Below are 27,397 nucleotides of genomic sequence, written 5' to 3'. Positions count from 1 at the left end.
ATTGATCCATCTGGAACCCATGTGTTCTTATCAATGGGTTTTGTTGGTGCATTGCTGAGCGCGAGCCTGCTCGTCTGTGTCAGCTTTTCTCTCTGAGCGTGTGTGGACGGGAGGAGGGGGTTGTAACAAAACACCTGAGGTGTCAAGAGGGACGCGGTGGGGCGACGGGGAGAAGGCCGGGGCCGCGGAGGGGAGGTGTTCCTGCGCCGCCGTACGGCTGTTGAAACTGTCGCTCTCAGTTTGGACCTTTCAGTGTCATTGTTGTTTCAAAAGATTTACAGCAGCCTGGGAAGCAGGAACCCAGAGCTGCGTGTGCAGCCCGGTTTGGTTCATAGCGCTCAGCCGCGTTTTGGTTTTGAAAGTGAAAGGAGGGGAAGGAGAAGGAAAAGGAGGAGTTTTTTAAAAACAAACCCTGGCCTCCTAGCTGGAAGGATCTTTGAACTTTGGATCCTGGCAAATTTCCATCGTCTGTGGGCCGTCTGTGATCTTGCAGAGCTGATGTCAGAATGTGCATCTCTCCTGGAAAAAAAAAAACAACAAAAATTAATCAATCTAAAATTAAAGTCTTACATTTTGCTCTGACGAGATTGTTTAATCTTAGTTTCAGTCCCATACAGACAACTCAACTTGAGTCAATTGAGGCTACTGCTGACTAGCTAATTAGCCAGCTATCTTTTTTGTGTCCGTCATGGTTGATGAGCTCGTCAAACGGGGAGCAATGAGCAGGCGAAAGTTGTTACCACTCGGGGTGAAGCTCCATGTACAAAGCGCGACAAAAGTTTATCATTTTTGAAATTCATCATGTCACATCAAATCCTGCGAGTGCACATCTGGCTGTAGGAGCTCAGCACTTCAGTCAGTTGTCTTGAGGAAGGCAAGCGACTGTGGTCTCATAGTGGAAGCTCCATAGGAAATCAAGCGACGTCGCCTTCAGTGTGTTCTTTGCGCTCAAATTTGCACTTCAAGCACAAATTTGTTGCCTGTTACTGATGTTTGTTTTTGCTACATCCTCATCTTTGTTGCAGACCCACAGGAGGCTGGATGCATTTTGTACCAAAAAACCTCCAGCTAGGTTATTGGGGAAAATACCAATCCCGATATTTGTAGGTTTTTCAGTCTTAACTTTCACTCACGCTGGCATTAAAATGTCTTAAAAAGTCTTTCATGTGATTTGCTGAAACCTGCACACGCAGCTTTTTGTGATGAAATGAAACAGCAGATTTGGTGTTGACAAATAGATGATGAGTATCTGACAAATACACTTTCTAATATTAAAATCCATCAGTCACACTGGATCACATTTTAAGAACACTGGACGGATCAAAGATTGAATGTTTTGTTCTGATGTTGTCTTCCTATCCACCACATGTTTCTCTTTATCACTTCTGTGTCAGACTCACACGGGGGAGAAGGAGAAGATTTGCCCTTACTGTGGACAGAAGTTCGCCAGCAACGGCACGCTGAGGGTTCACATCCGCAGCCATACAGGTTGGTGTCAAATGAATCTGGTCATGAAACGATTGAACGCTTGTGCAGCACAGCAATTACTTGAAGAACGCAGTGGCCATTCTTTGGCACAGGAAGATTTAAAAAAAATCTTCATTTCGCAGCACCTCTCCTGTAAATCAAATCTGGTTGGATCGTGTTTAGACGTTAGAAAGACGCAACATGTTGCCGCGTTGCTTTCATCTGCCTCCTGCACCCCCACAGTTCTGAGCCCTGGATGTTCATCAGCCTGCTTTAAACTAAAGCTACACATTCCTGTGTGTTTCCTTACCAACAGACTGGTGCAGAGGCCTGGCTCGGCCACACAGACGCTTCTTGGCTTCCGTCCCCTCCTTTTTTTTTCTTCCCTCTGTCTCTCCGCCTGCCTCCTGGCAGTCTTATCCTTTTTCTCATTTATTCCCACTTACAGAGCCTCGGAAAAGTATTCATACCCCTTGGACCCTTTTCCCCAATTAGTCACAAACGTCATTGTGCTTTATTGTGGTTTCATGTGACCACAATAAAACAGAAAGCTGTACATCATGGCAAAATGGTGAAACTTAAAAAACACGTCTGTTGCCCTGCAAGACGAAGGTTCTGGGTTCGATTCCGGTTTTTCTCTCCATGGATTTTGCATGGGAACTCCAGTTTTCTCTCACAGTCCAAAAACACGACCAGCGGATGACCGAACAGACGACGAGCGCTCACGTGGTTGCCGGCACGGCAGAGTTTATCTTGGTTATTTAGTGATTAACTAATTAACCCAATTTCTCAACGCGTCAGATAAACGTTTCTCGATAGTAATCGTGTCTTCCCCGGATACCAAAACCAGATTTTGGTGACTAGCTGTTGAGAAATATCTACATTGCTCTCCGAGCGCATTTCCGCATAAAACACTGCTACTGAATTCTGACCAATCACGCAACAATTTGCACAGTCAAAATATTTCCCTTACAAAAAAAATCCCATGAAATGCACATGTGGTCACATGTGGCTCCCATTTTCCTCATGTGATAAAGTATTTTGTTCATGTGATCCATGGTTTATTCAACATGGACTCACATGTGATCACATATTTCTCGCATGTGCACCAGATATGATCAGATTTTTTTTTCCCTATGTAAAGATTAAGTGATTATACTGAATATGTAATAAAAATGTTATTAATTTTACATGTAAAAATCACATCCGAAAATCATGTACCACGTGAAAAAATGCACGTGGTTCACACAGATTTTCACGTTTCCGTGCGATTTTGGAATACTTTGTGGAAAAAAACCCCAATGTGATTCACATGTTTTCACATGTGATGCACATGTGAAAACATGTGTATCCCATGCACATAAACGAAGGTGAAATAAATGTTAAGTAATACAAGAGGAATTAACTTCAACTTTAAGACAAAGTGACACTTATATTTATGTGTTAATAGAAATATTTGATAATAATGTAAAGTATATAGTTAACTAAAAAAAAAAAACAAATGTTGTGAAATAAAAGTTTAAAATGCTTACCGGTAATAAAAAAAAATAAATAAAAAAATAAAGGGTTTAAAGCTCTGCTAAGTCTCTGCAGAGCCCATTAAACACTCGTTGCAGCTGCATGTAAGATTACTGTGTCAGAGTGTTTGCGTGTTGAGTGGTGGTCCCTTAACAAGCCCACCGCACTTTGTCAACAGCTCCTTTTTGTGTCGGCGTGCGTGCCAACGGCGGATCCGTGTGTTTGCGTACATGTGTACGTGTGAAGGACAAACCAACAGAAAGAGAGAATGTGTGCCAGTGTGGTCTGCAGGCCGCTCTGATTGCATTTATATGGCATAAACAAAAGCAAGGAATGCTGGGGGAGGGGTGGGAGCCGAAGAGACACCTAAAAGAAAAGAAAGGAGCAAACAGAGAAAAGACCACTCCAAGAAAGCATCCAGCCGCACGACCTTCGACCCCGACTGGCTGTAAATCTGTCCTCTGGTTCTGCAGTTTTTGGGGTTTTTGTTTGTTTGTTGTTTTTTTTATATGAGGGGAGAAATAACTTGCTCCTTCCCAAAGCGACAACCCTGACATCATATTATCATATACATCATGATACATCTAAACACATATACTGCAGATATGACTCCTGAATTTTACCCAAATTGCAAAAAATGGGTCTAATGAAAGAAGATAAAGCTTCAAGATTCCTTTATTTCCAGACCACACTTCAAAAACCCCAGCATTTTTGGTGTAGTTTCTGGAGCTAATATCTTAGACAATTTGAAATAAAGCAAAACTAACTCACGAGTAACTTCTAAGCAAGACCTAGGAGCTTGTTTTAAGTAAAACAAAACCAAAAAAAATCCTTAAGATAGATGTATAAAAGCACTAGATCCCCAGGCAAATTATTGAACTTACAAGATATTTTTCCCATCTTCTAAGAGAGAAATTCTGCTACTGGAACTTGGACTTTTTATCATTATTAAGGAATTATTGATTTAAAACAAGCTTCTATTTTTTTGCTAAAAAGTCACTTGTGAATTAGTTTTGCGTTATTTCAAGTGCACTGAGACATTTGCACTAGAAATTGGACCAAAAATACTTGGTAAGGTTTTGTGTTTTTGCAGTGCACCCTCAGAGTTACAGCCCCTCACCTCTCCTGCTCCTCTATATGACAGACAGGAAAGCTTAATCTTGTTTATCTTCCTGCTTCACAGGAACAAGTCAGCATTGATTATTTACCTGCTAAACACTGAGGACTTTGTTGGGGGTTCCCCGGAGATCTTCTCCCCACCCCTATCACTTTACGCAAAACACCGCGGCGCTTCGCCGGCAGAGTCGGCAAGCGATCTTCGCAAAGTGTGAAACAGATTAAAGGGAAATTTGAAAGAACATCAACATCAATACATGGAGCGGCACAGAAAGGCACGCAATGTGTGTTTGAGTTGGATCGCGTTTCAGTTTCATTTGGTCAGAGAACATCGTGTTGGGCTCGAACAAATTAGCCGAAGTGCCACGGAGGCTGGCGTCTTCTGAGAAAGCAGTCGGTTTTATGAGATCACTGACAACCCATAAAGTGCGAGCTGTCAGAAAACGCTGGACCGAGGCGTCGTGGAGCTTAGCGCTCATGATGGATGTTTCTATCATTTTCTAAATTATTCTTTCTGGCTCGGCGGCGATGCAGATATCAACTACTTCACATCACAGCTCGGTGAGAGCAGACTTTCCCACTATGTGTGCCACGTTGTGGTGAATAACCGTCGCCGGGTCATTAAAAGCGATCTTTGCCAAGGGAAATGTTGACAGAACCCAGTGACACGCCGTCACATTGACATCATAAGACATGTCATGTTGGCAGCTAGCATCAGTGTTAGTCTGTGAGCCGTGGTGCAACAAACTGGTGTGTATTTCAGCTCATGGAAAAATTAATCTGGGAAGGGGCCCCAGTTTGACTTCAGTGTCTTTGCCCACATTCAACGTCTAGAAAGAGCATTTAGAGGCTTATGGATGTTTATGTCAGTGATTCCTACAAACTGAGAGAGCAGGAACAGAACAAGGACACGTCTACTGCTGTCAGAGCTGCGATGTGCCAATGTGGGTCAGCATGGATAGATGCTCAGTGTAAATAATATGCATACAGCATAAATCCATAAAGCTTTTCCACTACTAAGATTTTTTTTTCTTGGATTCTGTTGTAGACCAACATAAGGTATACATACATCTCAACATAAATGTGAGATAAATGAAAAAATTCTTTTGTTTCTTCCATTTTTAACAAATATAAAATGGTGTACACAGATAGTCCTGTCACAATAAGAAATTTTGATGGAGTCCATATCATTCCTATAATTATCGCGATAAACAATATTATTGTTGTTTTGAGACAATTTTCAAGCAATATAGTGATAACAATGGCATAATGACGGAAGTTTTCCCTCTCAAAGACGAATATGTTTAATTTTGTGCAGAACACTTCACACAGAAACCAGAAGATATTTAAAATGATCCAAAATAAAACAACAGAAACCATAAATAAAATGGATTCTAAAGTCTCTAAAAATATCAATCAAGAAAATATCAATCATCAGAATGAAAATTATCGAGCAAATATGACTTATTACTTATTGCAGCAGTCCTCGGTGTACATTTGTATTCGTGTTGCACCTTTACTTAAAATCCTTAGAGAGTCCAGTACAACTTCACACCTACTACAGTATGCTTATTCATCTAATCTGAGAGGCAAGGAGTCATTAATCAGAGAAACCACCAAGAGGCTCATTGCGTCTCTGGAGGAGCGGCACAGCTCTGGAAGGAGAATACTATTAGTTCTGCACCCACTAGAAAAGTGGCAAGAACAAAGCCATCATTAAAACTAAAGCCATTAAATGTCCAGGTTGCAGTTTACCTCGAGCCATGCGGGGTCAGCACAAATGTGGAAGATAGTGCTCTGGTGAGATTGGACCAAGACTGAACTTTTTACTATTAACATTAAATAAAAAAACAACAAAAAAAAACTGACTGTAGGTCACCTGGAATGCACCAGATGGGGCAGCCCTCAAATAACCTGCAGCTTTAATTACACTGAAAGTTGATTTTACAACGTCTTAACTAAAGGAATGAATAGAAATGTACGCCACACTTTTCAGACTTTTCAGTCCCAAAGAAATACATCAAAGTTTATGTTTGCAACGTGAGAAAACGTGGAAAGTTCAAGGGGTATGAACACTTTGTAACAGCTCAGGCTGCGAATTTAGGCCTGCTATGAAAATGCTTTGAATATTGAATTAGCCAATAAAAACATTTAGCCCCTGAGATGAGACAGAGACAGCTGATTGGGTAAAAAAGAAAAACATTAGACAACCTCAACAATGATCACACCCGCGGCCTCCTCTTCAATGTTTTCAGCATTAGTCAAAGCCAGCTGCATGAGCGAAGGAAGGAGCTCCGGTGAAAACGAGTCTCAGCGCTTGTATGTGGTTCAAAGGGTCATATCTGACTTCAAACTGGGAAACAGTGAAACTGATTACAGGGGTTAAAAAGGATACACGAGACAAAAAAACATGCTCCGGGGGGTCTTTGTGGTCTCCATGACGGTGGCGTGCTGGAGATTCGGTGGTGAATTTATGTTCAGAATCCATAAGCGATCATTAAAAGTCTTCATCTTATTACAGTTTCCCTGCAGCAGCGCTCGCCTTCGCGTGTTGATCTTTCCACCACCGAGGTCCTGACATGTCTGAATAAAGCCATATGTTGGCGAATGTAAACACTCTTTTATGTTACATTGTTTCACACCCAAACAGAAAGTGGAAAGGGCCGGATTCCCGCTGGTACCAACCACCGGGTAATAATTACAGACAAACCTTATATTGCGTTATTAACAGGTTGTTTACAGTAATTTATTTTTTTTTGACATGCGGGGGGGCGGGCGGGGAAATCCCGGTGTCTGCTTTTCCTCAGCCGGGGTTTGAATGAGAGGTGGTTCACTGACATTTGCTCTGATGTGAGCCTCGGCGAACCAAAGGCTAGCGGTGCAGCCTTTTTTAACATGAGTAAATCATTGCCATGTGAATTTTGAAATATTTGTATAATTATAGAAATAACCCAAAGAAGAAAAAAAAAAAAGAGAAGATGTTCTTTGTGCATTTTCTGCTGGGATTGTTCTGTGGCCTGAGATAAGGAGCTCTCTGTTCTTCGTCCAAACATCGGATGAAAAACTGCAGCAATCATCGTTTCGAGCGTACTTTCAGAGCCATACTACAAGTCGTGCAACGCGTCATTTGCGTGTCGTATTTGTGCCGGCTATTTATACGGCACAATTTTTGTAATGTTTTGAAACAGCAAGTGAGTCTGCAACAGAACAGCTGCCCCAAAACAACTAACATCTGGCAGAACTCTGGAGTTATTTACTCACAGATGACTTTGTTTGTCTTAGCTGTGGTCATGGTTACAATCTTCTCAAGCAAAAGCAACTTATCCTGAATTATTCGCTGTTGCTTTGATGATTACGGCCTGTTTTGTGTAGTGAGATTGAGAACCCCATTTTTTATTTTGTCTTGCAGATCTGCAGTGATTACTGCGCCGTTTAAACGTATTTATACACCTTGAACTTTTTCCACAAATTCTCGTGTTACAACCGCAAACTTCGACGCATCGTATCGGGTTTTTGTTATGGAACGACATAAACCAGTGCGTAATTGCATCGCAGAAGGAAAACGGTCACAGTTTAATTTCAGTATTTCTTTTACAAATAAAAATCCGAGCAGTACGGTAATTCCTTTGAATTCAAGCATTCTAGCACAGGGATAGGTTTTGGTTAAACTGTTGCACGTTGTGTGTTTTTAAGGTTGTTTTCTTCCACCACAGTCACAACGTTTCTGCAGCTTCCAACAGGCCCGCATCCTCGATTGTCCTGAACACTGAACTGATTTTTACTAGTCGAAGACGACACAAATAAACAGAAAATTTAGTTTTTAAATGTATTTGTTCATTATTACAAAGAAAAAATATCCAATCCTACTTGAACCTGTGCGAAGAAGTGATTGCTCCCAAAGACGGCCTTCATGGCAGAGTTACCGCTGCTGAGCAAAATCATCTCAGTTTTTCTTAAAGTATTGGTGACGCCACAAACCTTTCAGGAAAACATTCTGTGGATTGATGAGACAAAAAAGCGAACTCTTTGGAAAGCGTTTGTCCTGTTTGTTTGACGTGAAAGTAACACCGGATTTCAGATAAAGATCGCCACACCAGCTTTAGAATATGATGGCGGTATTGTGATGTTCTGGGCCTTTTTTTCCTGCTTCGGGACGTGGAGGACTTGCTGTGATAAATGAAACCATGAATTCTGCTGTCAACCAAAATATCCTGAAGGAGAACGTCCGGCCGCCTGCTGCCGACTTCAAGCTGAAACCAGCTTCGGTTCTGCAGCAGGACAATGATTCAAAACACCAGCAGTTCCATCTTTGGATGGCCGAAGGAAAACAAAATGAAGACTTTGAAGTGGGCTAGTCAAAATCCTCACCTGAATCCTATTGAGATGCTGTGACATGACATAAAAAACACCACTCATGCTGGGAAAACCTCTGAATTACATCAGTTCTGCAAAGATGAGTGGCTCCAAACTCCTCCACAGCTGGAAAAGACTCACTGCAAATGCTTGTTTGCAGCTGTTGCTGCTAAGGGCGGCACAAGCCGTTATCGGGTTCACTTTTTCATTCAATGCCATGTAGATTTGGATTTTTTTCTCCCTTAGTAATAAACGCCTTCAATTAAAAGATGTCTTTGACTTATACTTACGTTGGTTTGATGTTCCGAAACACTGAAGTGTGACAAACCAGGCAACAGTGGCATTCTTGCAGCTAGATTTGAGGATTTCTTGGCTAATAGTTGTGTTGCGATTCTCCCTCTTGATCTCTGCAGCTCTCTGAGAGTGGCAGTAGCCCTGTTGGCCTTTAGTGTTAGGTGAGCGGCCATTTTCTTAGTCAGCTTTCAAATGTGTCACGCCCTTTCCAGTTTCAAAAGATGGACTGAAACGTTGGACGTTGTTTTCACGCCCCTAGCCTTCTGCTCCGAGTTTCTCCACTGCTCTATCCGTCACCTCTCTGCTGTGCTCCTTGGTCTTCATCCTTTCCCCTAACAAACCTCTGGAGCCTTCAGAGAACAGCTGGATTTATATGTAGATCAAAGGTGACCAGCTTTTTCACCAAAGCGACTTTAAACGGGCAGTTTCAGAAAGCGGAGAAATCTTCTGATGCCCTGACCTCATCAGAAAGGTCAAGTGTGAAGGTTTTGGGACAATGGGAATCTCTTATCATGTTCAGGACGCTTATATCGCATTACCTCCAAGACCCCTGACGGCATGAGGCAGAGGGCGGAGAGACCGGGACAGTGGAGGGTCACTGTCTGCTTCAACCGGAGGAAGCCCAGAATTAATTTCTGACGGACAGCGCTAATGTCTTTCAGATCCGGAGCCTCGGAGCTACAAAGCGTTCTCCGTAACACGAACACAAGGCGGCAGGCAAAATGACAAAGCCGACCATCTGCTAACCAGACGCGCAGACACACACATGCGTGCACACGCATACGACACACACAAGTCTGTGCCAAACGGATCGATTAGCAGACTAGGGGTGTGAGGGCCGCAGCGGGGGGGCGGGAGGCAGGAGGGGGAGACACCCAGGGTCAAAGAGACGGTGTACAGTTTCAGCACATGCTAAATCAGTTACCATCTCGGCCCACATAAAGCCCCGGCTCAGCGCTCGCAGCCACCCCTCGTAATCCCCAAACAATCTGGCTCAATCTGGAGAATAAATTGGGGGGGGGGGGGGCGGGGGGGTTTCTAGTTACAGTAACACTCAGCAGAACAGACACTCATCATCTGGCACGCTCGACAGACACCGACGCTGGGGGAACACCGCAGTTTTCCAAGTAGCATTTGTTTGTTTCCTGTTTCAACGAAGAGGTTGAGTTTTATTCCAAGCTTGCCCATTTCAGCCGTAAACAAGAGTAGCCTTGAGCGGTTTGCTGAAACGCTCCTTACGGAAACGGCCTCCTTATATAACACCGAGTTCCGTCACTTTGTCTCCCTGCGTTTTCCAGATGAGTCACACATGTTCAGAACCAGAGAGTGTATAGGTTAAGTAGGTGAATTGGTGTGTAGTCTTGCATTTGCAGGCTAGAGTGTGTGCTCTGCATTAGCTGACAATAGCCAGATTCCTGCGAGGGACGCTCTCCAAGCCGCCGAGTGCGCTGCCACACCATGCCATTAGCGCGGTAATGCCTCCAACAGGACTACCCAAGGCGAGCGCGGGGCCTTAACCCGACACCGCACATGCTACATATAACCGAAGATTTGCTTTCTTCTTTCCCAAACACATCTGGGATTCAGATTTTGCTGTTTGTCAACAACAAAAAAATAAAAAACTCCTGCCAAGCTGTGGGGGTAAGAGGGATTTGGGACGGATTTCCAAGCTGTCCTCCTGCGCATGTTTCCCTGCGTGTGATCAGACCGCATATGTCACGTTAACCCTTTCCACATTAACCTGGGGTTGCACGTTTTATTACCCGGTGTCATTGGTGCTGCTCCTCTGAAGCCCTCTTGTGGGGGATTTATGGTGGGTGGGTTTAGAAGTCGACTTGTATATCTGCTACATGACAGCTGTTGTAACTTTTCCGTTGACAGACGTGCTTTGTAGGACGTAAATATGAAGTGTCATGATAAAGTCCTTGAACATGATTTTTTTTTTTTTTTTTTTTTTTTTTCCTGAGCTGAACTTTTCATAAAACAGATTTAAAAAAAAAAAACTTCCACTAAATATTTTCTGCTCTGTCGGATCAACCTTTTAGGGTTTCGGATTGGACCTGGATTGAATCTGAACCTGAGGAGAAAAAAATGTTCCTCTAGAACAACCGTGTTTATAACCTGGGACAATATCAATCTTCTCTTATATTCCCATGATGAGTTTTCTGATCTAATAAGCATCTTTGCAATTTGAATCCCAAAGAAACACAGCTAATTAACCTTATTATTTAAAAGGGCAGCACGTGTCCCCCATCAATAAAATTACTTGCTTGCCTCCTCAATATCGAGTCACCGAAGACAGATTACAGTCGGGCAAAGCAGGTATGAGATTAAATTGTTGTAGGGAAGGACTAAGCAGCAATAGGTAATATGTTTCTGTTTAAGAAAATGTTTATGTCAGGGTGTTTAATTTTATGCATGTGAACATGGTGCCAGTGAGAAATTCATCTTTTAATTTTGTGCTGTTAAAAAATGAATTTAAACCATTGTTCTCGCTGAGTGAGGTGGTTTCATCGCTAATTCAGTGGTTTACTTTAAAAGGTGCACAAGTTTCGAATTTAACCTTGACTTTTCTCTAATCAATAAAGTCAAATTTATATACCCAGGCTCAATATACATCCGAATTAAAATGTTCAACCCAAGGTCTTATCAGAATTGGTAGGATTGGTTTGAATTGGTTTGTATGTGGGGACACACCCACCTGTTGGCCCAGTCCATACACGGAAGTCGAAGCCTCCCCTGATGCCCACTGGTCGCCTCCTTTATCCATTTACATTTATCCAGGTAGGGGGAAAACTACACACTTTTTGTAGAAATGAGAATAATTCTGTCTGGTTATTTGACCACTGGGACAACATGGAGTTTATTTAAGCCAGGCGGTTTCCAGGCGCAATCTCAATTTTTCTGTGTAACCTGCTAATATTTGAATGCCTGGAATGATAATGTTAAGCATTATCATTCCAGATGCTTAACATTAGCCTTTTTATTCACTACAATATCAATTATAACAAAGTTTGTCTCCCACAAACTTATTTTCTGTCTTTACTTTGAGAGAAAGTGAAGCTAAATTTAAACGTCAGTGTCAACAAGAATAGTTAACGAAAGTGTGTCACAATTACACCGACAGTTATAACCCAAACAGAATGATGTCATCTAAATAAATAAGATGTGCAGAAATGTAGAAGTAGGGTACACCCCAGTATTGAGGGGTACAGCGAATGCTTGACCACCTCTACAATTTACCTTTGACCAGGAAACATTGAGGAAAAACTGGCCGGTTGACCTGAGTGCGCTCTACAGGGTGTGGATGTATCAATTACCAAGCATAGTGGTGGCAGCGTCATGTGAAGGGTCTGTTTCACTTGCACTTGTACTGGGGAGTGTCACAGTGTCAAGAATAAATAATGACAAATGTTGCAGCTCCACTTCAAAACAAGAGCTACATGGCAGACAATGATCCAAACACTCAATCTAACTTGTAAAACATCATTCATCCTAAATTTATTTGGGGTTTGTGTTGATATTTGAGTCTGTCTGCATGCATGTAGCTGGATGAGCGAAACTTGAGCAATAATTTCAAACATATGCGGTTCAAACATTGGAAAGTCTCATAATCTCTAATCTACATAATAGATCAGTTTGTAGGTATAAAAATCAAACTTGTAAATTAGCTTAATATTCTTGGCCACGATGCAAACTTCTAACCAGAACGGTAAATTCGACATATGAATGTTTTCCAGTTTTTTAAAAATTATTATTATTCTTTTGACTTAGGAATTGATTTGAACATCGGTTTGGAAAGATTGAAACAACATTTTCTTATCATTGAGTCATTTCTGTTTTGGGGGTCAGCTTCGTGTTGCTTTAATTTCTGCACAGTTCTGCAGGTTATTACCTCTGCTCTCCACTATAGATTAGCAATCAGCTCTTGGGACTTTTATCAGGCCGGTGGATCAGCACAGAGTAAACAGATCCATGTGCCAGCCAACCGTTTGACTGACAGCCCGTCACTTTCTCTTTGTCATCTGCAGCGTGCGCTCAGATAGGATCTATAAGACTTCGACTGGGGTGCTTTTGATCCGGCCAGGAGAAGCCAGATATCTTTGAATGTGCTCCGAAACTCCTGGCCAGTTGGAGCTCAGATAGCAAGCCACGGAGTGAAACCACCACAAGCTTCAGATCCACAGTGGAAAGTTGATGAGAGAATGATCCGTTCCACACGTCCAGCTCAGCCACATTTATTTTGGGCCTTTTTAGCAACTCCATTTAAAGAAACAGACAAAGCTGTTTAAGAGATGTGCTTTTTCTTAAGCTGTGGTTTAAATAGTTGCTGTTGTTGTTTGGCCGACAATAGTCTTTTATAGTTGGAGTGTTACTAACTGATTTTCATGTCTTAGGTGAGCGTCCGTACCAGTGCCCCTACTGCGACAAAGCATTCAGCAAGAACGACGGCCTGAAAATGCACATCCGCACCCACACTCGGGTATGTTTGTTTTCACCACTTACAGTAAGTTTCGTCACACTTTTTATACAGGGTATTCGTGAATCCTTCAAAGGTCTTAAAATGCCTTAAATCCATTCAATAAAGTTAAGGCCTTAAAATGTCTTCATTTTTAAAAAGTAAGTTGACTTTTAACGTTAATCATGGGTCTTAAATTTTGTCTTAATTTTGTATGTTTTATGTTTTTTTGTTTTTTTTTGTGGAACTTTCTCATACATCTTCATTGAGTGTGACTTGAGATGGTTGAGGCCAATGCTAGCTCACTGCTAACATACCCATGCTAGCTAGTGTAAACTGCAATCACTCTGTGTAACTCCAGTACAGAAAGTGGACACTTACTTTAACACAGAGACTTTTAAAAACATTTATATCTCATTGCTTCCACTGGCTTCATTTTTCAAATGTCTCCCTGATGGGATTTTTTCTCGGCGACGGTTTCTTTATCAAAGAGTCATGATGGATTCACTGTTCAAAACATGATTGTACCTTTGAGTTTCCGACAACAAGAATCGTCCCCATTTCAGTACCTTCTAATTTGACAGGTTTTAATCAATCATTCACAAAGTGTTTAATGATTTCCAAAATAAAAAAATCTAATAATCACACATAAACTCTTATGGAAAGATGAAGCATTATCATCCTTTTTTTTCGTTTTGCTGACTCACAGTTATGGGCGATTGGTGTAAACTCATCCTCAGCTAAATCTCCAAACTCAGTAAAATTTAAAGAACAAGTGAAAAAAAAAAGACCACTTATTTATACAGGGCTGAACACATTATTAAAGTGGAAAATAGCAAACAATTAAATAAGTTTTCTTTATTTCATGGATCAACATAACATACATTACAATACATTACTGATGCAAATGACAAGCTGCAACCTTCAGTGGGACTCATTGGTAATTCGGCTCGAAACATGTCAGTGTAGCTCCAGGTAATCACTTATGGACAAACTTTAACAACTTGCTTTCTGTTTGAAAAAAAACAAAAAACAAAACAAAACAAAAAAAAACGCTGTCTGCTGAAAGCAAGGCAACTTGAGTGCTTTGCTTTGAACATCCTGAACTTTAATGACTAGAGTTTCAGCTGCTCTCTGGAGAGCTTTATCCTCTACGTCGAGAGCCGCAGGATTCTCTTTTACTGGGGAAATTGTTCTGATGGGTTAAAAGCCCATTTTTTCGGGAAATAAAAAAACAATTTAATCAATATAAACACCCATTTTGGTGGCCATGAATACAAAAATATTTTCTATAGAATTTCTTTTAAAATTACTACGGCAAGCACTGTGGCACGCATCGCTTTGGAGGTGGCTGAAACGCTGTACACCCTCAGCAGTTTTCCCATTTAAAAAGATGCCTCAAACCGACATCAGATATCCGAGCGGTTCTGCTTTTCCCCTCTGCTTTTTCTTTGATTTTAAAACTAAATGAAGAGAGTAAACATAATGTCTAGGCAGTGTTCAGGGTGGGAAAAATTAAAAGCCTTAAAGGCAGGCTTTTTCCTTTCTCGCAAGTTTATTTCCAGAGCTGGCATCACTTTTCAACTTATTGAGCTTTTAGCCAAAACAAAACGCTCTAACCATCTAACCATCTGAACATGTGTGCTGTTTATGACAAAATCGACATAAAATGTGTTTTATATAAAATTCCCATCGTCAGTTTGACTGTGACATTCGCAGCCTGTCAGCATTGTTCACTGAAGCGTTTTGTTCCCGTTTTTAATGCTGTCCAGAGTAATAACAGCGGAGGTATCCCGCTCAAGTCGTCCGTCTCCGTAGAAAAAGGCAGATGTAATTTAGCGGTGTGCTGCTGATTAGACTGACTGATGTTTTTGCTCCGAATATTCCCAGACCTGCCTTTGCTCACGGTTCTCTAAAATATGGGCTGAACAGTTACAAACAGCAGAGCGGGATGAAGTCACTGTTGGGGGGAAAAAAACAAAAAACCCAAAAAACTAATGTCATTTGGCCGATGGAGCCGCAGCTCACCGTTAATGAACACATGATTTCAGATGGATGAGGCCGGGGCTTCGTGAGTTTCATCCAACAAACCACATCTCTGGCAAACCTGGGAGGAACATGTCAAGACGCAGATATCAGGCTTCTGGTTTTACTTTCTCACATTTTAAAATTTCACATTTAAATGGATGGGATTCAATCAGATCTTCTGACTGATGAAACGTTTTTGAAACAGAGTTTTTAATCGTTTGTGGCAGTTTGACAACTTAAAACAACAATTTATGGGAATTAGTGGTAGACGTACCGCAGTTTAGTCACTTTATGGCCAATTTATGATCCATGCTTTTTGGAAAAGCATGGATATAATACGAAAATATTTTTTCCAAATATACTGAAAGTTATTCTGTATTAATACAGTCAATATGGTAACATAAATTTAGAGATACGAAAAACAAGCTAATAAAGAATTACCGGTACACCAAATCCAAGCCGGTCACAATAAGCAATTCTTCAATTAATTGCATGATCAATTTCCATTTTCATAATTATTTTCTGCAAAGCTATTTAGTTTACAGACTTCATAATGCCTTTTAGTTATAGTTTCTGTTGTGTGTGGTTTTCATTTCCTTTTATTTATTGTTTTTGGTTTGGTTGTTGTTTTATTTTGCATATTTAAAATATCTCCCACTTCTAATATGAAATCATCTCTACAAAATGAAAGTTTTCTAGTCGTTGACAGTTTCTCTTTACCTTAAAAATGCAATGTGTAAAGTTTACAGAAGTAAATGATTTACATATTTGTTTAAACTATCACTGACAGATAATCTGTGAAAAGTTTGAGTTCCTCTGCCGAGGATATGAAGAATCACACTGCTCCCAGTCAGAAACAACCAATCAGACCAGGAGGAGTGTCTTAGCGTTGCCAATCATCCTTGTGTACGTGATAATCAATGTGGTGGACAAACAGGTGAACGGCTTCCAGGCAAACCGTTTATCTGCCATCGGTGGCCATGCTAACTAGCCTTAGCATTCATAGCTGGCTCTGTTGTGGGGAACTAGCTTTAACGTAGCAGAGTGGAACGGGTAGGATGACTGACGGCCTCCTGGCACTGATTGGTTGTTTCTCACCAAGCTGTGTTTTTCTGCAGTAGGAGCACAAAGAGGACGTGGAAGAGTTCAGTTTTTTCCAGGTTATCTGTCTCATACTGTCACAACAAAGTGACTGTTTTAACAAACATGTAAAAAAAAATCTTCTTTTTTTTCCCCCAAAAAACTTACATACTGCAGCTTTGATCCAATTGCGCTCCCAGTAGAAAAAGCACTACATCACTCTGACCAGTCAGCTTTTCTCCTACAATAACATGGCAATCAATCCTGCAGGGTTCCTGACAGGCTGACACCGCCTTAAGCCATGTTGCCAGCTTGTCTAAAAAAAATAAATCCTTTTGGTTGTTGGTTTCTTGGTGACCTGAAGGCCGTCGGTGCAGAGCGGCTTCCTGCTCACACGGCGCTTTACAAATACCTGCATATTTAATGCGTCACGTGAGAAGACCTGCTGCTCTGGGACTGAACACACAAGACTCGGCCCGCGCTTCGCTGGATGTGCGCTTTGCAGGAGACCGGTCGTATTCAGGTGAAAGGTCGGGTCAGAGGTCAGAGCGCGAACAGCTGCTCGAAGGCCGGAGGTCACCAGGTACAGATGTTTGATGTTACCGGGGTCACAGTGATGCATTGTGGGTGTTACTTAAAAACTCCATCCATGCGTCTTTGTATTAGTGTTTTTTTTGTTTTTAACTTTTCGGAGTTGTGGAAAACTTCTGATTCTGGTGAAAGCCGGGGGATTTCAGTGGGAATTAGCATTACATTGATCGGAACAGAATCCGTTTCCGTGGGGCGGGCAGGGCTTCTCTTTCACACACAGGGGGCTTTATTTCCATTGTCCCCCCCAATCCCACCCCGCTTCCCCTTCGCTCTGTCACATGCGCACAAACAGTCGCATCCTTAAAGCCGCTCGCAGGCGCTACACGCAGTGAACCTGATCTTTACCTCCCTTTGTCTCCTGTGTCACTGGGCACTCCTTGCCCGGCCCACATGATAGCGCCTTTCCCAGGACCCTTGCTTCCTGCATTCACCCTGTTCCCATGACAACTAAGCCCAAAATGGGGCAGAGCCTCCGCTATCAGCCATACTTGTCAGAAAGAGCGGCAGTGGGAACCAGCCCCTCGCTATCTCCTCCTTGTTTCTCCTGAAAGTCTTTAAAGTGTCAGCGGCGTTTCCCCTCAGCGAGCAGCACACGCCTACCGTCCTCCCTCTTCATCATGCATACTGTACACACACGCACACACATAGCTGTGACAACACACCCTCGGCGAGATAGCTGCTTCTGGCTGAATTGCAAAAACACAAAATCTTACCAAGTATCTTTGCTCTAGATTCTAGTGCAAATATCTTAGTACGCTTGAAATGAGACAAAACTAGTTCATAGGCAAGTTTTTCATAGGATATAGGAGCTTGTATTACATCAATAAGTCCTTACATTTGATGGAAAAGTGCTAGTTTCATTAGCAGATTATTTCACTTGTAACATGGGAAAAATGTCTTATTATAAGTGAAATAATCTGCAAGTGGAACCAGAACCTTTTCATCAAATTTAAGGACTTGTTGACTTAAACAAGCTTCTAAATCTTGTGAAAAACGTACCTGACTTAGTTTTGTCTTATTTTAACTGTACTAAGATATTTGCACTAGAATCTAGAGCAAAGATACTTGGTAAGCTGTTGTGTTTTTGCAGTGTGACTTAAGAAAGGCCTCCAAAAGCAGCAGAGGAAATGTCCTTTGGTGAACTGATGGGGTGTGGAGACAGAGGATTGATCTGCTACAGAAACACCTTCAAAGCGAATTTCTGTTCCTTGTTTTCCTTTACTCTTTTTAGGAACCCATGTGGTTTTGATGGTCCCCATGTTGGCCGTTTCCCCATCTCCACAAGCGTACAGGCAGAGCGTCGGGGTGTGAAAGTCACCCTGGGACACTTCCACATCTTTCCTGCATGCCTGTTTGTTTTCCTCGCTCTCTGCGTACACGCTCCAACATGTGTGTGTCTTTACTCTTTTCTTTCTTCTCCCTTTTATTCCTTTTCCCTCCAGGTTTCGTCCATATGTGATGAAAACTGGCCGCGTTCTGTCATGCAAAGTGCCCTCTTTTAATCTCCCCGTCTCTCCGCAGGAGAAGCCGTACAAATGCAGCGAGTGCAACAAGGCCTTCAGCCAGAAAAGAGGGCTGGACGAGCACATGAGGACGCACACGGGAGAGAAACCCTTCCAGTGCGACGTGAGTGCAGACTGCCCTTCATTTCTCCATTCCTCCCTGTTTTCCTCTGTTTTTTTTTTTTTTTTTTTTTTTTTGTTGTTTGGGAAATGTGATGGAGTTCTGGCGCGAGGCCAGATGCGGAGCTCGGTTCGAGCCAGATAGGGATCTCGCCTCTCCGGAGGGGCAGAGAGAACAGATCTCATGTAAACACTTTGAGAGGATCAGAGGGATAAATTACCCTCTGCTTATAATACTGCAGAAGTAATAATTATTCGCAGAGACACGCAGCAGAACTTCCTGTCAGTGTTTTGTAACTTGAAACTTTAGGAAGGACTTCAAGATTTGTCACAACATGTTGTGATCATGACAAAAGTGACAATAAGAACCTGTTATTTAGATTTTCGTCAGAACACCATTCATAAAACAGTATAATTTATATCACTAAACTGCGCACAGTAACTGCATTTAATCATTTTCAAGGGTTATTGATGTTGACTTTGAACAAACAGTGGAGAAAATAGTAAAGCTAACAATCGACAACCAGTTTTTAACATCAGTAATTAGAATTTATCGTGACGAGGATAAATCAGAATTCCTATCGCGATAAGAAGTTTATCACGATAAATGTTAAATGGTGCAATAAATCCCCACCGCCACCGAAACCTCGTCACCGTTTGTGACACGTTTACAGCCAAACCTTCAGGCTGAAAACCGTCTCTACCTTTTGCTAAGTTACTGAAGCAAAAAACATTGATTCAGTTGTAGAAAGCAGCTCTAAGAAGTCGCTGGGCACAATTTCAGATAATTTGACAAAAATACGATTTTTGACGATGTGGCCATGTGACTTTGAGCTCCTACTGCTGATTTACTCATCAGTTCTGTGATGAACTACTTCTGCTTGGAGTCACATCTGAACAAGCACATGTTTTTTATATTCAGTGTGACTAACAGTTTCCAAAAGACACGGTTATCTCTGATATATATCACGGGTGAATTGGGGTTTTTGGTTTTTTTTTTTGCTTTGAAATCTTGAAAAAGATGTTCCCTAAAACTCCAGAAGATGATTCTCCTAAGTAGCGTAGCTTTTCACGGCTAACGAGCGTAGCGGCTAAAGGCTAAGTACCTGCAACGGCTTATGTTCTGGTTCCTTTAAATAAGAACAAATAGTCCAAGCTAAAATATGACCAAATGTTGTTTACCTCGCTGAGATACTGGACTCTTGCTGTGTTTGTGGGATTACAATCGCTGTGCTTTGTAGTTCCTTGCAAAATTGTCCACGTCTCCTGAACCTTTTCACATTGAGTAACGTTAAAACCACAGACTTCATTGTATTTAATGGTATTCTAGGTGATGGACCAAGGAAAAGCAGTGCATGAGTGTCTGTATTCAGCCCTTGAAGTCAATGCAAGTCCAACTTTTGCTGCATCTTCTAGTCTTATTTGGGTCTTTGGGTGTGGAATTCTTCTTTCTGCATTACGTCTTTTGGTCTCTCACATAAAATCCCAGTAAAATACATCATGGGTCAAGGTTTTAATGTGGTAAATGTGTGGAAAAGTTCAAGGGGTATGAACAGTTCTGCACTGGAGGTGCTTGGACCAATCACTTGAGAGAGAGCGGCTGGACCTCAGGTTAGATGACTAACAACAGTGGTGCTCAGCGTTGATGTTAATGGAGATAGTTACTGTTTATGAGATCTGGAGAGTTTTCCCTCATTGAAAGAGCATCAAAGAAGACCTTTGAAGGCTTGGTCTTCTTTCAGTTGGCTCCACCAAACGAAATTTTGCAAACAGCCTTGCCAAAAACACTTATCCACTATCCAAACACAATTCCAAACTTCCCTAATGGGTTTGGGTTACAAATCAGCAAGCGAGTAACCGAAGCCAGTAAAACCTTGATTCTTCTGAATTTTGAGTTTTTAAGGCTTCTGAACCAAAATTAGAAAACCAGAAATTGTTGCAACAACAGGGACCAGTTTGCTCAGATGCAGTTGTCTTTGTTTCACTGAGATGCTAAACAGTAGATCACCAGCAGGAATTTCATTTCCACATTTCCCTCGCTTGATATCTGTGGAGAACAAAAGTGGATCTGGAAAAAAGATGTTTATCCATCCATTCATCCGGCTCATTGCGAACTTTCCACGCTGCGAGAACACAAAACCTTTTCCAAGTTTGTTTGGTCTGGTTTCTAGTGCCAATATTTTTAGTACACTTGAAATAAGACAAAGCTAGCTTACAAGTAACTTTTCAGCAAGAAATAGGGACATGTTTATGTCAGTAAATCCTTCATACTGATTAAAAAGTACATAAGTGAAATAATCTGCCAGTGGAAATACATTACAAAAACAAAAACTACAAAAACTTTTATTTCTGTACAGCAGAAAACATAGAAACTGAATGTTTTTATTTCGGCCTTATTGTAGTTTCAATAAGGCGGAAACTACAATTCCTGAATAAACATGTCAAATTTAAGACCCAGACGGCTTTAAAGCAGAAACCCCATCTACCCAGAGACTCATCTGCAGCTTTATTTAAATGTCATAAAATCAGCATCCCATTCACTGACAATTAAGCATCACCACAAAGGCTCCCTCCTTCCCCCACAAAGATATCAAACACTCATCTGGCTGCTTTTTTCTCCAGCCTCAAAAGAGATATTTCCATGTCATTAATTCGATCCTAGGAACCAGCGGAAATAACAGAAATGACATTTGGATTTTATTAGAGGAGACGGTTCATGTTCGAGTCAGACAAAAAGGGATCCATTTTATGGACGTGAAAAGAGAGCCTGCGGATTCGGCGTCCGTCGCAAAACCGCCGAAACGTCGTCGAGGCATTTCACCGGAGTGAGACGCCGAGGCTCTTTGCTCATCAGCTTCCTGTCACCGTTAAATGTAAAAATAGCCCGCCGACGCTGGGCCGCGGTTAGCAACAGCCAGGTAACGCGTCGATGTAGATATCCGATGTGATCCGCTCTGCTATCAGAGCGGCTGTTTAATGCCGCAGAGACACAGATGTGTGCTGTCTGACTCTCTAAATGTAATTCGCAGATGGAGCCGAGGACGCATGCTGAGATTCTCCCAGCTTTATGTCAAAACGGTATTCCGGCCAATGCTGGATTATCCTGATTGATACGGGGGGGGGAGAGGGGAGCGCGAGGAGTCATCAGTGCAAAATGACTTATTTAGGATAAATGTTAAAGTGCCGTACAATCTCTCCCATCCGTGAAGCGGGTGGAGGGAGGGGAGTTCTCATACTTTATGTCGTCTTTATAAATGAGCCTATGTCACTGTTCTAAAGCCAAACCTCACTGTCAGCCAAGGAACTCAGTAAGTGGAAGCACGAAGGTTTTCCAACCCATTGAACTGCTTCTTAACTTGTTTCAAATTCAACGTGATTTAATGAGGATTTTACACAACAAACCAACAGAGTGGAACAGAGTTAACAGTTTACATGATACAGATGAAGTCCGTCTAACCTGTCTGAAGTTGTTTCGTCACCTTCTTCAAATGAAACCAAATTGGTGTCAAGAGTTTGTGCTGCAAAAAATTTTCATTTTCAAAGATTTTAATAAATGCTTCCAGCCAGGCCACGTTGACAAAGTCGTATTAAATATTGTGTCTGTCAACAGTTATACTTTTGTGGTTGTTTGTGCTGCAAACTTTTTTTTTTTTAATTGTGCCGCCATCATTTTAAAGATATCTCTATGTTTCCAGAGGCCACCAAAGGTCAACTAACCCAGCTATATTTACAAAATCAAAGAAACATGGCGTCCATCAACTGTGTCGGTTTTGTTCAGCAACAATTTAATTTGTGCCGCTATCATCTTAAAGATATCAGTAAATGTTTCCAGCAGTCGATAAAGCTCAACAAGCCAATCCACATTTTCAAATCCAAATGAAATATGGTGTCAATCAACTGTGCTACGTCTGAGCAGCAAAGACTTTAGTTTGTGGCGCTGTCATTTTTTAAGATTAAAAAAAAGAAAAAGTCTCCAGACGTCACCAGAGATCAACCTGTCCTCCTTTGTGGCGCTAGTTTATTGACACCAAACATGCTTCATTTTGTAAATGTGGGGGAGATGGTTGACCTTTGATGACCTCTGGAAAGACTTATCGATATCTTTCATAGGATAGCAGCACAAAGGAAAAATTGTGCTGCACAAACGTTTTTGTTTAATTTGAAGGTGAGTGTGGGAGGGCAACTTCACTTCAGATACTAAGATGCCTTTAAATAAAATAAAGTGCAGTAGATTGTCAGTAAATCACCTAATTAGTTCAAATATGTCACTTGTGTTTAATATAATCTCAGTGTAAATCCAGCAGCTTTATATTAATCAGAGGCTTCATGTAAAGCATAACTAACGTTAACTAAGAAACTCTGAGACAGGAAGGTTGAAGAAATGTAAGAACTGCACCAAAGTGCATGAAAGATATAAAATAAAATGACGAAAAGAAAAGAAAACAGAAAAGTTACAGTGTCAGACCTCAGTTGAATGCCAACAACAACAACAAAAAAAAGTTTTAAGAAGCGATTTAAAATGACCCAGACTGTGGGCAGATCTAACCTGAAGGGTCACTTATTCCAGAGAATGGGAGCAACAACAGAGGAAGAACGACTTCCTTTGCTCGTAGGTCGAGTCCGAGGGACGGGTTGAGTCCAGCTGTGACTTTAAAAAGGATCGTTAAGGATTCTCTCCTTGTCGTCTCAATGATGAGCAAAGAAAAATGGGCAAACTGGAGGATGTGACACAAACGCCTGTCGAACTTTTACAGTTTTCACCTCTAAACATCTTCCAGAATGATGCGTCCCTCTGTGTTGATCTGTCATGTAAAACTCCGATAAAATCTAAAGCAACTCCTGATGTAACGTGACAAAATTCAACAACATTCAAGGGATACGAATACGTCTGGTAGCTCTTCTAGTTCCTCACTTTGCTGCTGTCATGACCCCTGTCAGCCCACGTTTGTCCTGTTTTGCAGGTGTGTGATCTCTCCTTTAGCCTGAAGAAGATGCTCAGCAGACACAAGCTGACCCACAACCCCAACCGGCCCATGGCGGAGTGCCAGCTCTGCCACAAGAAGTTTACTCGGAACGACTACCTCAAGGTCCACATGGAGAACGTCCACGGCGAGACGGAGAGCTAAAGCCAATTACAGGAGCACAAGCGAGATCCCCGAGATAAACCTCTGTCTCGCGTTTTACGCACCAGTAAAGTACAAACATGTAGAGATGAACAGATAGCTGGAATTATTGGCATTACCGATAGAGCCGTATAAGAATATGAGAAACATTAAGGCAGGCATGTGGAAGCTGAAAATGTCTATCCCCCCCCCCCCTCCGTTCCTAGAAGTTCTTCGTCCTCCTGTTTCCGCATTATTTTTAATATTCGAACAAACAGATTCCCATATGTTATATATGCCTCCGGAGCCGCTGTGTCTGCTCCCAGGAACGTCTTGCATTTCACGTCAAATCCTTCCGACCTCCAACTCTTTGTTCCGTTTCAACCAGAGCTCGTTGTACCTCGACGTACTTTTGTGGCCAGCGGCCAAGTTCTGAAGAAAACCAGTGATCCGATTCCCTTTAGGTTCCCTCTCCTGGTTTCATTTGCATCCGTTCACAGTGGTTTTGTTAAAAGTGACACCTGCTCTTAGGGGGCGTCCAGACCTCCTCGGATCTGCGCCTTTTATTTCTGGAGCTGACTGTACACGCGATGGAACCGGGCTGGTGAAAGCAGGAAGTCGCTGCGCGATCTGCACCGACTCACAGCTTTCAGCTTTTGTTTACTCAAAATCCAGAAAGTAGAAACAAGCTTCCATCAGTCAGACCTGCAGCTTTGTTGTTCTTGATCTACTTATGCTTTCACTGTTTTAAGGGGGGGTTAAAGTTCGATCCATGTTTGACATAAAGGGTTTTGGAAAAGCGTTAGCAGCCCTGGAACTTTTTCCTTTTCTGTTTTTGCTGTTACGACTGCAAGCATCAGTGCATTTTAGTGGGATTTTTTTGGAGTTAGCCAAACACAAAGTAGCACAGAACTTTGAACGGTGTTTTTCTTTTACAGAAGGAAAATCTGAATAGCAGTGCACAAACACAAAATCTTAACAAGTAATTTTGGTCTAGTTCCTAAAGCAGAAGTCTTAGTGTACTTTAAATAAGAGAAAACCCAACTTACAAGTAATTTTTCGACAAGATTTAGGAGCTTGTTTAAAGTCAACAATTCTTTAAATTTGATGAAAAAGTACTTGTACAACTGGCAGATTATTTCATGTGTCAAATGGGGGAAATGTCTTGTAATTGAAATAATTTGCCAATGGAACAAGAACTTTTTCATCAATATTGACTTTAAACAAGCTCCTATTTCTTGCTAAAAAAGTTACTTGTAAGTTAGTTTTGTCTTATTTCAACTGTGCAAACATGTTGGCACCAGGAACTGGACCAAAAATACTTTTGTGTTTTCAGCGTGTAGATTCAATTTTGCGCCATTACACAAGTTCGCCTTCTTCCATGTGTTGCTTTTTGCCAAAGGTTTATTGGGATTTCTCACAATTTTCTTTCATCAGTGCTTTTTTGTCTCCTCCATCTTACACAAGGCTCTTTTTTTGGGGGGGCAGGGGGAAAGGCAACTAAAAATCCTGTAAACAGATTAGTTTTTTTCACTGATGTAGTGTAGCAATTTTCCGAGGCCCAAAACAACAGCTGTATGTCTACTTAGTTAAAATCGCACTTTGTTTAACTATTCATCAATTAGTTGTGCTGAATTTTTATTTGGAGGAATCAGAAGAAGGGGTGGCTGAATGCTGATGTCCTAAATCCCTTTTCAGATCCTCGCTGTAAAAGTTTGCAAACTAATCTCGTCCAATCCGTTCCATAGTTCTGTTGTGTTTCGATCTAACACGTGAAATCCCAATAAAAATCGACTGAGGTTTGTCGTCATGATGTTTATGGAGTGTGAGTACTTTAGGAAGGTACTATTTGTTCTCAGTTTTCAGCAGATTCTCCGTCATTAGTGTAAGATGACTGGATTCCGAGTTCAAAAGTTCTTTTTTCGCCACGTATTTGTGGAGGAATCAGTTTCCCACAAAAGGAACTAAAGAAGAAGTTCATTAGAGACTTTTTAATCTCTCTTCATGTGCAAGTTGCCCAAGATGTTGTGCCTTGTAAAATACGTGTTTTTATGTTAATCCTTGTTCAATACAGTGTTTCTTTATAAAAAAAAAATGTTTCAGGAGTTTTTTCTTCTTCTTCTTTTCCCAATGCTATTCCCACTTCCTTCTTCCTTCCTCGTTCGCCGTCCTCATGATTAATCCAGCTGTTTGTGCCGCATCTGGAAAATGTGAATTGTCACTTCACACTTTTTGTGTTTTCAGATGTTATGAAACCTCATCACCTACCAAAAGGGCCATTTCTCCCCCACTTACTCTAATTGCGTGTTTGTGAACTGTTGACTCTGACGGGGTGGGTGGGGGTTGTGGGGGGAGGAAAAAAAAAAAAAAGATCGGCTTTGAGAGTTGATTAAAAGCGTTCATTTCTCGTTAATCTAACCCCTATTCTGAGTTTGGCAGTCTGACGGGAGTGGAGGCTAATTAAGGCTCTTTTTCTTTCCTCTCTTTCTGAGGCCACAGTCACCACTCGCCTGATCTGTAAAGCCACACACTAAAGAGCGCCTCTGATGGTTTCCTCTCTGTGGATGCGGAGACTCTTTCTCACGTCCACCCCCCCTCCCCCTCCCCGCCCCACCCCGGCTCCTTTCGGTATCTCCACGCTGAAATCTGTGAGGTTCTCACGAGCGGCGGGGAGACGCTGTTCTCATCATACGGCCTGGTTGTTCATGCTTAATAAATTTTGCGTGCGCGCTTTTGGCTTCCTAAAAAACATCTAACTGCTACAGCATGTTTCGGTGTGTGTTTTTTAGTGTGACTGTTTGCTCAACAATTAGCTCATTTCTGCCTCTCATGTTCAATTACATCCGAGCTTATGAGCCAGAAACAGACGCTGCGGGACGTCTCCGGTGTTCGTGCCAGGAACACGGTCGGCTCTCCTCGTTCCCTTGGAGTTGGGTTCACCGCATGGCGGTGAAGGGCGCGGCCTGGCGACCGGGCCTCTGCCCGCTTGTGCCACCAACCTACTGCTCTCTAGCAAAGAGGGCTCCGGTCCACACTGATGCAATTTCAAACTCAAAAGTAGCATTTTATGCTGCAGAAGCAGGAACTGGTTAGCAATAGATCCCATGCTATGTGGGACTAAATGTGAGGAAAGGAAGCTTGTGGAGCAACGATTCCTTTTGCATGAATACATGCAGTGCTCATCATGTACCTTCATGACATTAGAACAAAACAGTTAAAATGTTTTTACCTTCAGTAAAACCCACATTTTAAATCAAACACTACTGATCCCCGTTGATTAGGTCGGCGGTCCAGTGAGGCACTGGATGGAGCTGTTGGGCCAACCAGGTCAGGACGACCAAGTCAATGCAGGTCAAGGTGAGCCAACCATTGTTTTCTCTTTCACCCCCCAGACCAGTTCACAGAGCCGTCATTAGAACTCTGCTCATTTTCACACACGAGAAGTTAAATGTAATGTCTACTGCCGTTATTCTAATCACATATAACACAGAAAGACCATTATAGAGTGTCCACTAACTTTCACGTGTTTGGCATCCCAGGGTTACAAAATTCAGCTCATAAACAACACAATGATAATGTTATTTGCTGTCAATCTGTGCTATTCAAAAGCCTTACTCTGATCAGCATGCTGGATGCTTGAAACTCAAAAGCTAGACTTTGGCTTTTTTTCACACCTGGTAGTCCGGTAGATTCGGTTCATTCGGGGAACAAAATTGCAACATTTACTTCACTTTCAGCTGGTGCAGTTCAGTTTGTTTCACACTGCA

At 41.9% G+C, this 27,397-nt stretch overlaps 1 protein-coding gene across 3 annotated transcripts in view; it reads left to right on the top strand.

The window, feature by feature from the left end:
• Window positions 1-25,725, top strand: part of prdm5 (PR domain containing 5) — a 56,696-nt gene extending 30,971 nt beyond the window's left edge. For 2 of the 3 annotated variants that reach the window (XM_044129809.1, XM_044129808.1), the window contains 4 exons: window positions 1,395-1,488; window positions 13,146-13,231; window positions 18,428-18,532; window positions 23,490-25,694. In XM_044129809.1, coding sequence (XP_043985744.1) covers window positions 1,395-1,488; window positions 13,146-13,231; window positions 18,428-18,532; window positions 23,490-23,654 — 450 coding nt within the window. In that variant the 3' untranslated portion in view covers window positions 23,655-25,694. Of the gene's footprint in view, window positions 1-1,394; window positions 1,489-13,145; window positions 13,232-18,427; window positions 18,533-23,489 lie in introns of all 3 variants that reach the window. The other variant, XM_044129807.1, reaches the window with a different exon arrangement.
• The last annotated feature ends 1,672 nt before the right edge of the window (window positions 25,726-27,397 follow it).

This window comes from Gambusia affinis, linkage group LG10 (genome assembly GCF_019740435.1).
Source record: "Gambusia affinis linkage group LG10, SWU_Gaff_1.0, whole genome shotgun sequence".
NCBI classification, from domain to species: domain Eukaryota; kingdom Metazoa; phylum Chordata; class Actinopteri; order Cyprinodontiformes; family Poeciliidae; genus Gambusia; species Gambusia affinis.
This window is presented reverse-complemented; position numbering and strand designations above follow the sequence as displayed.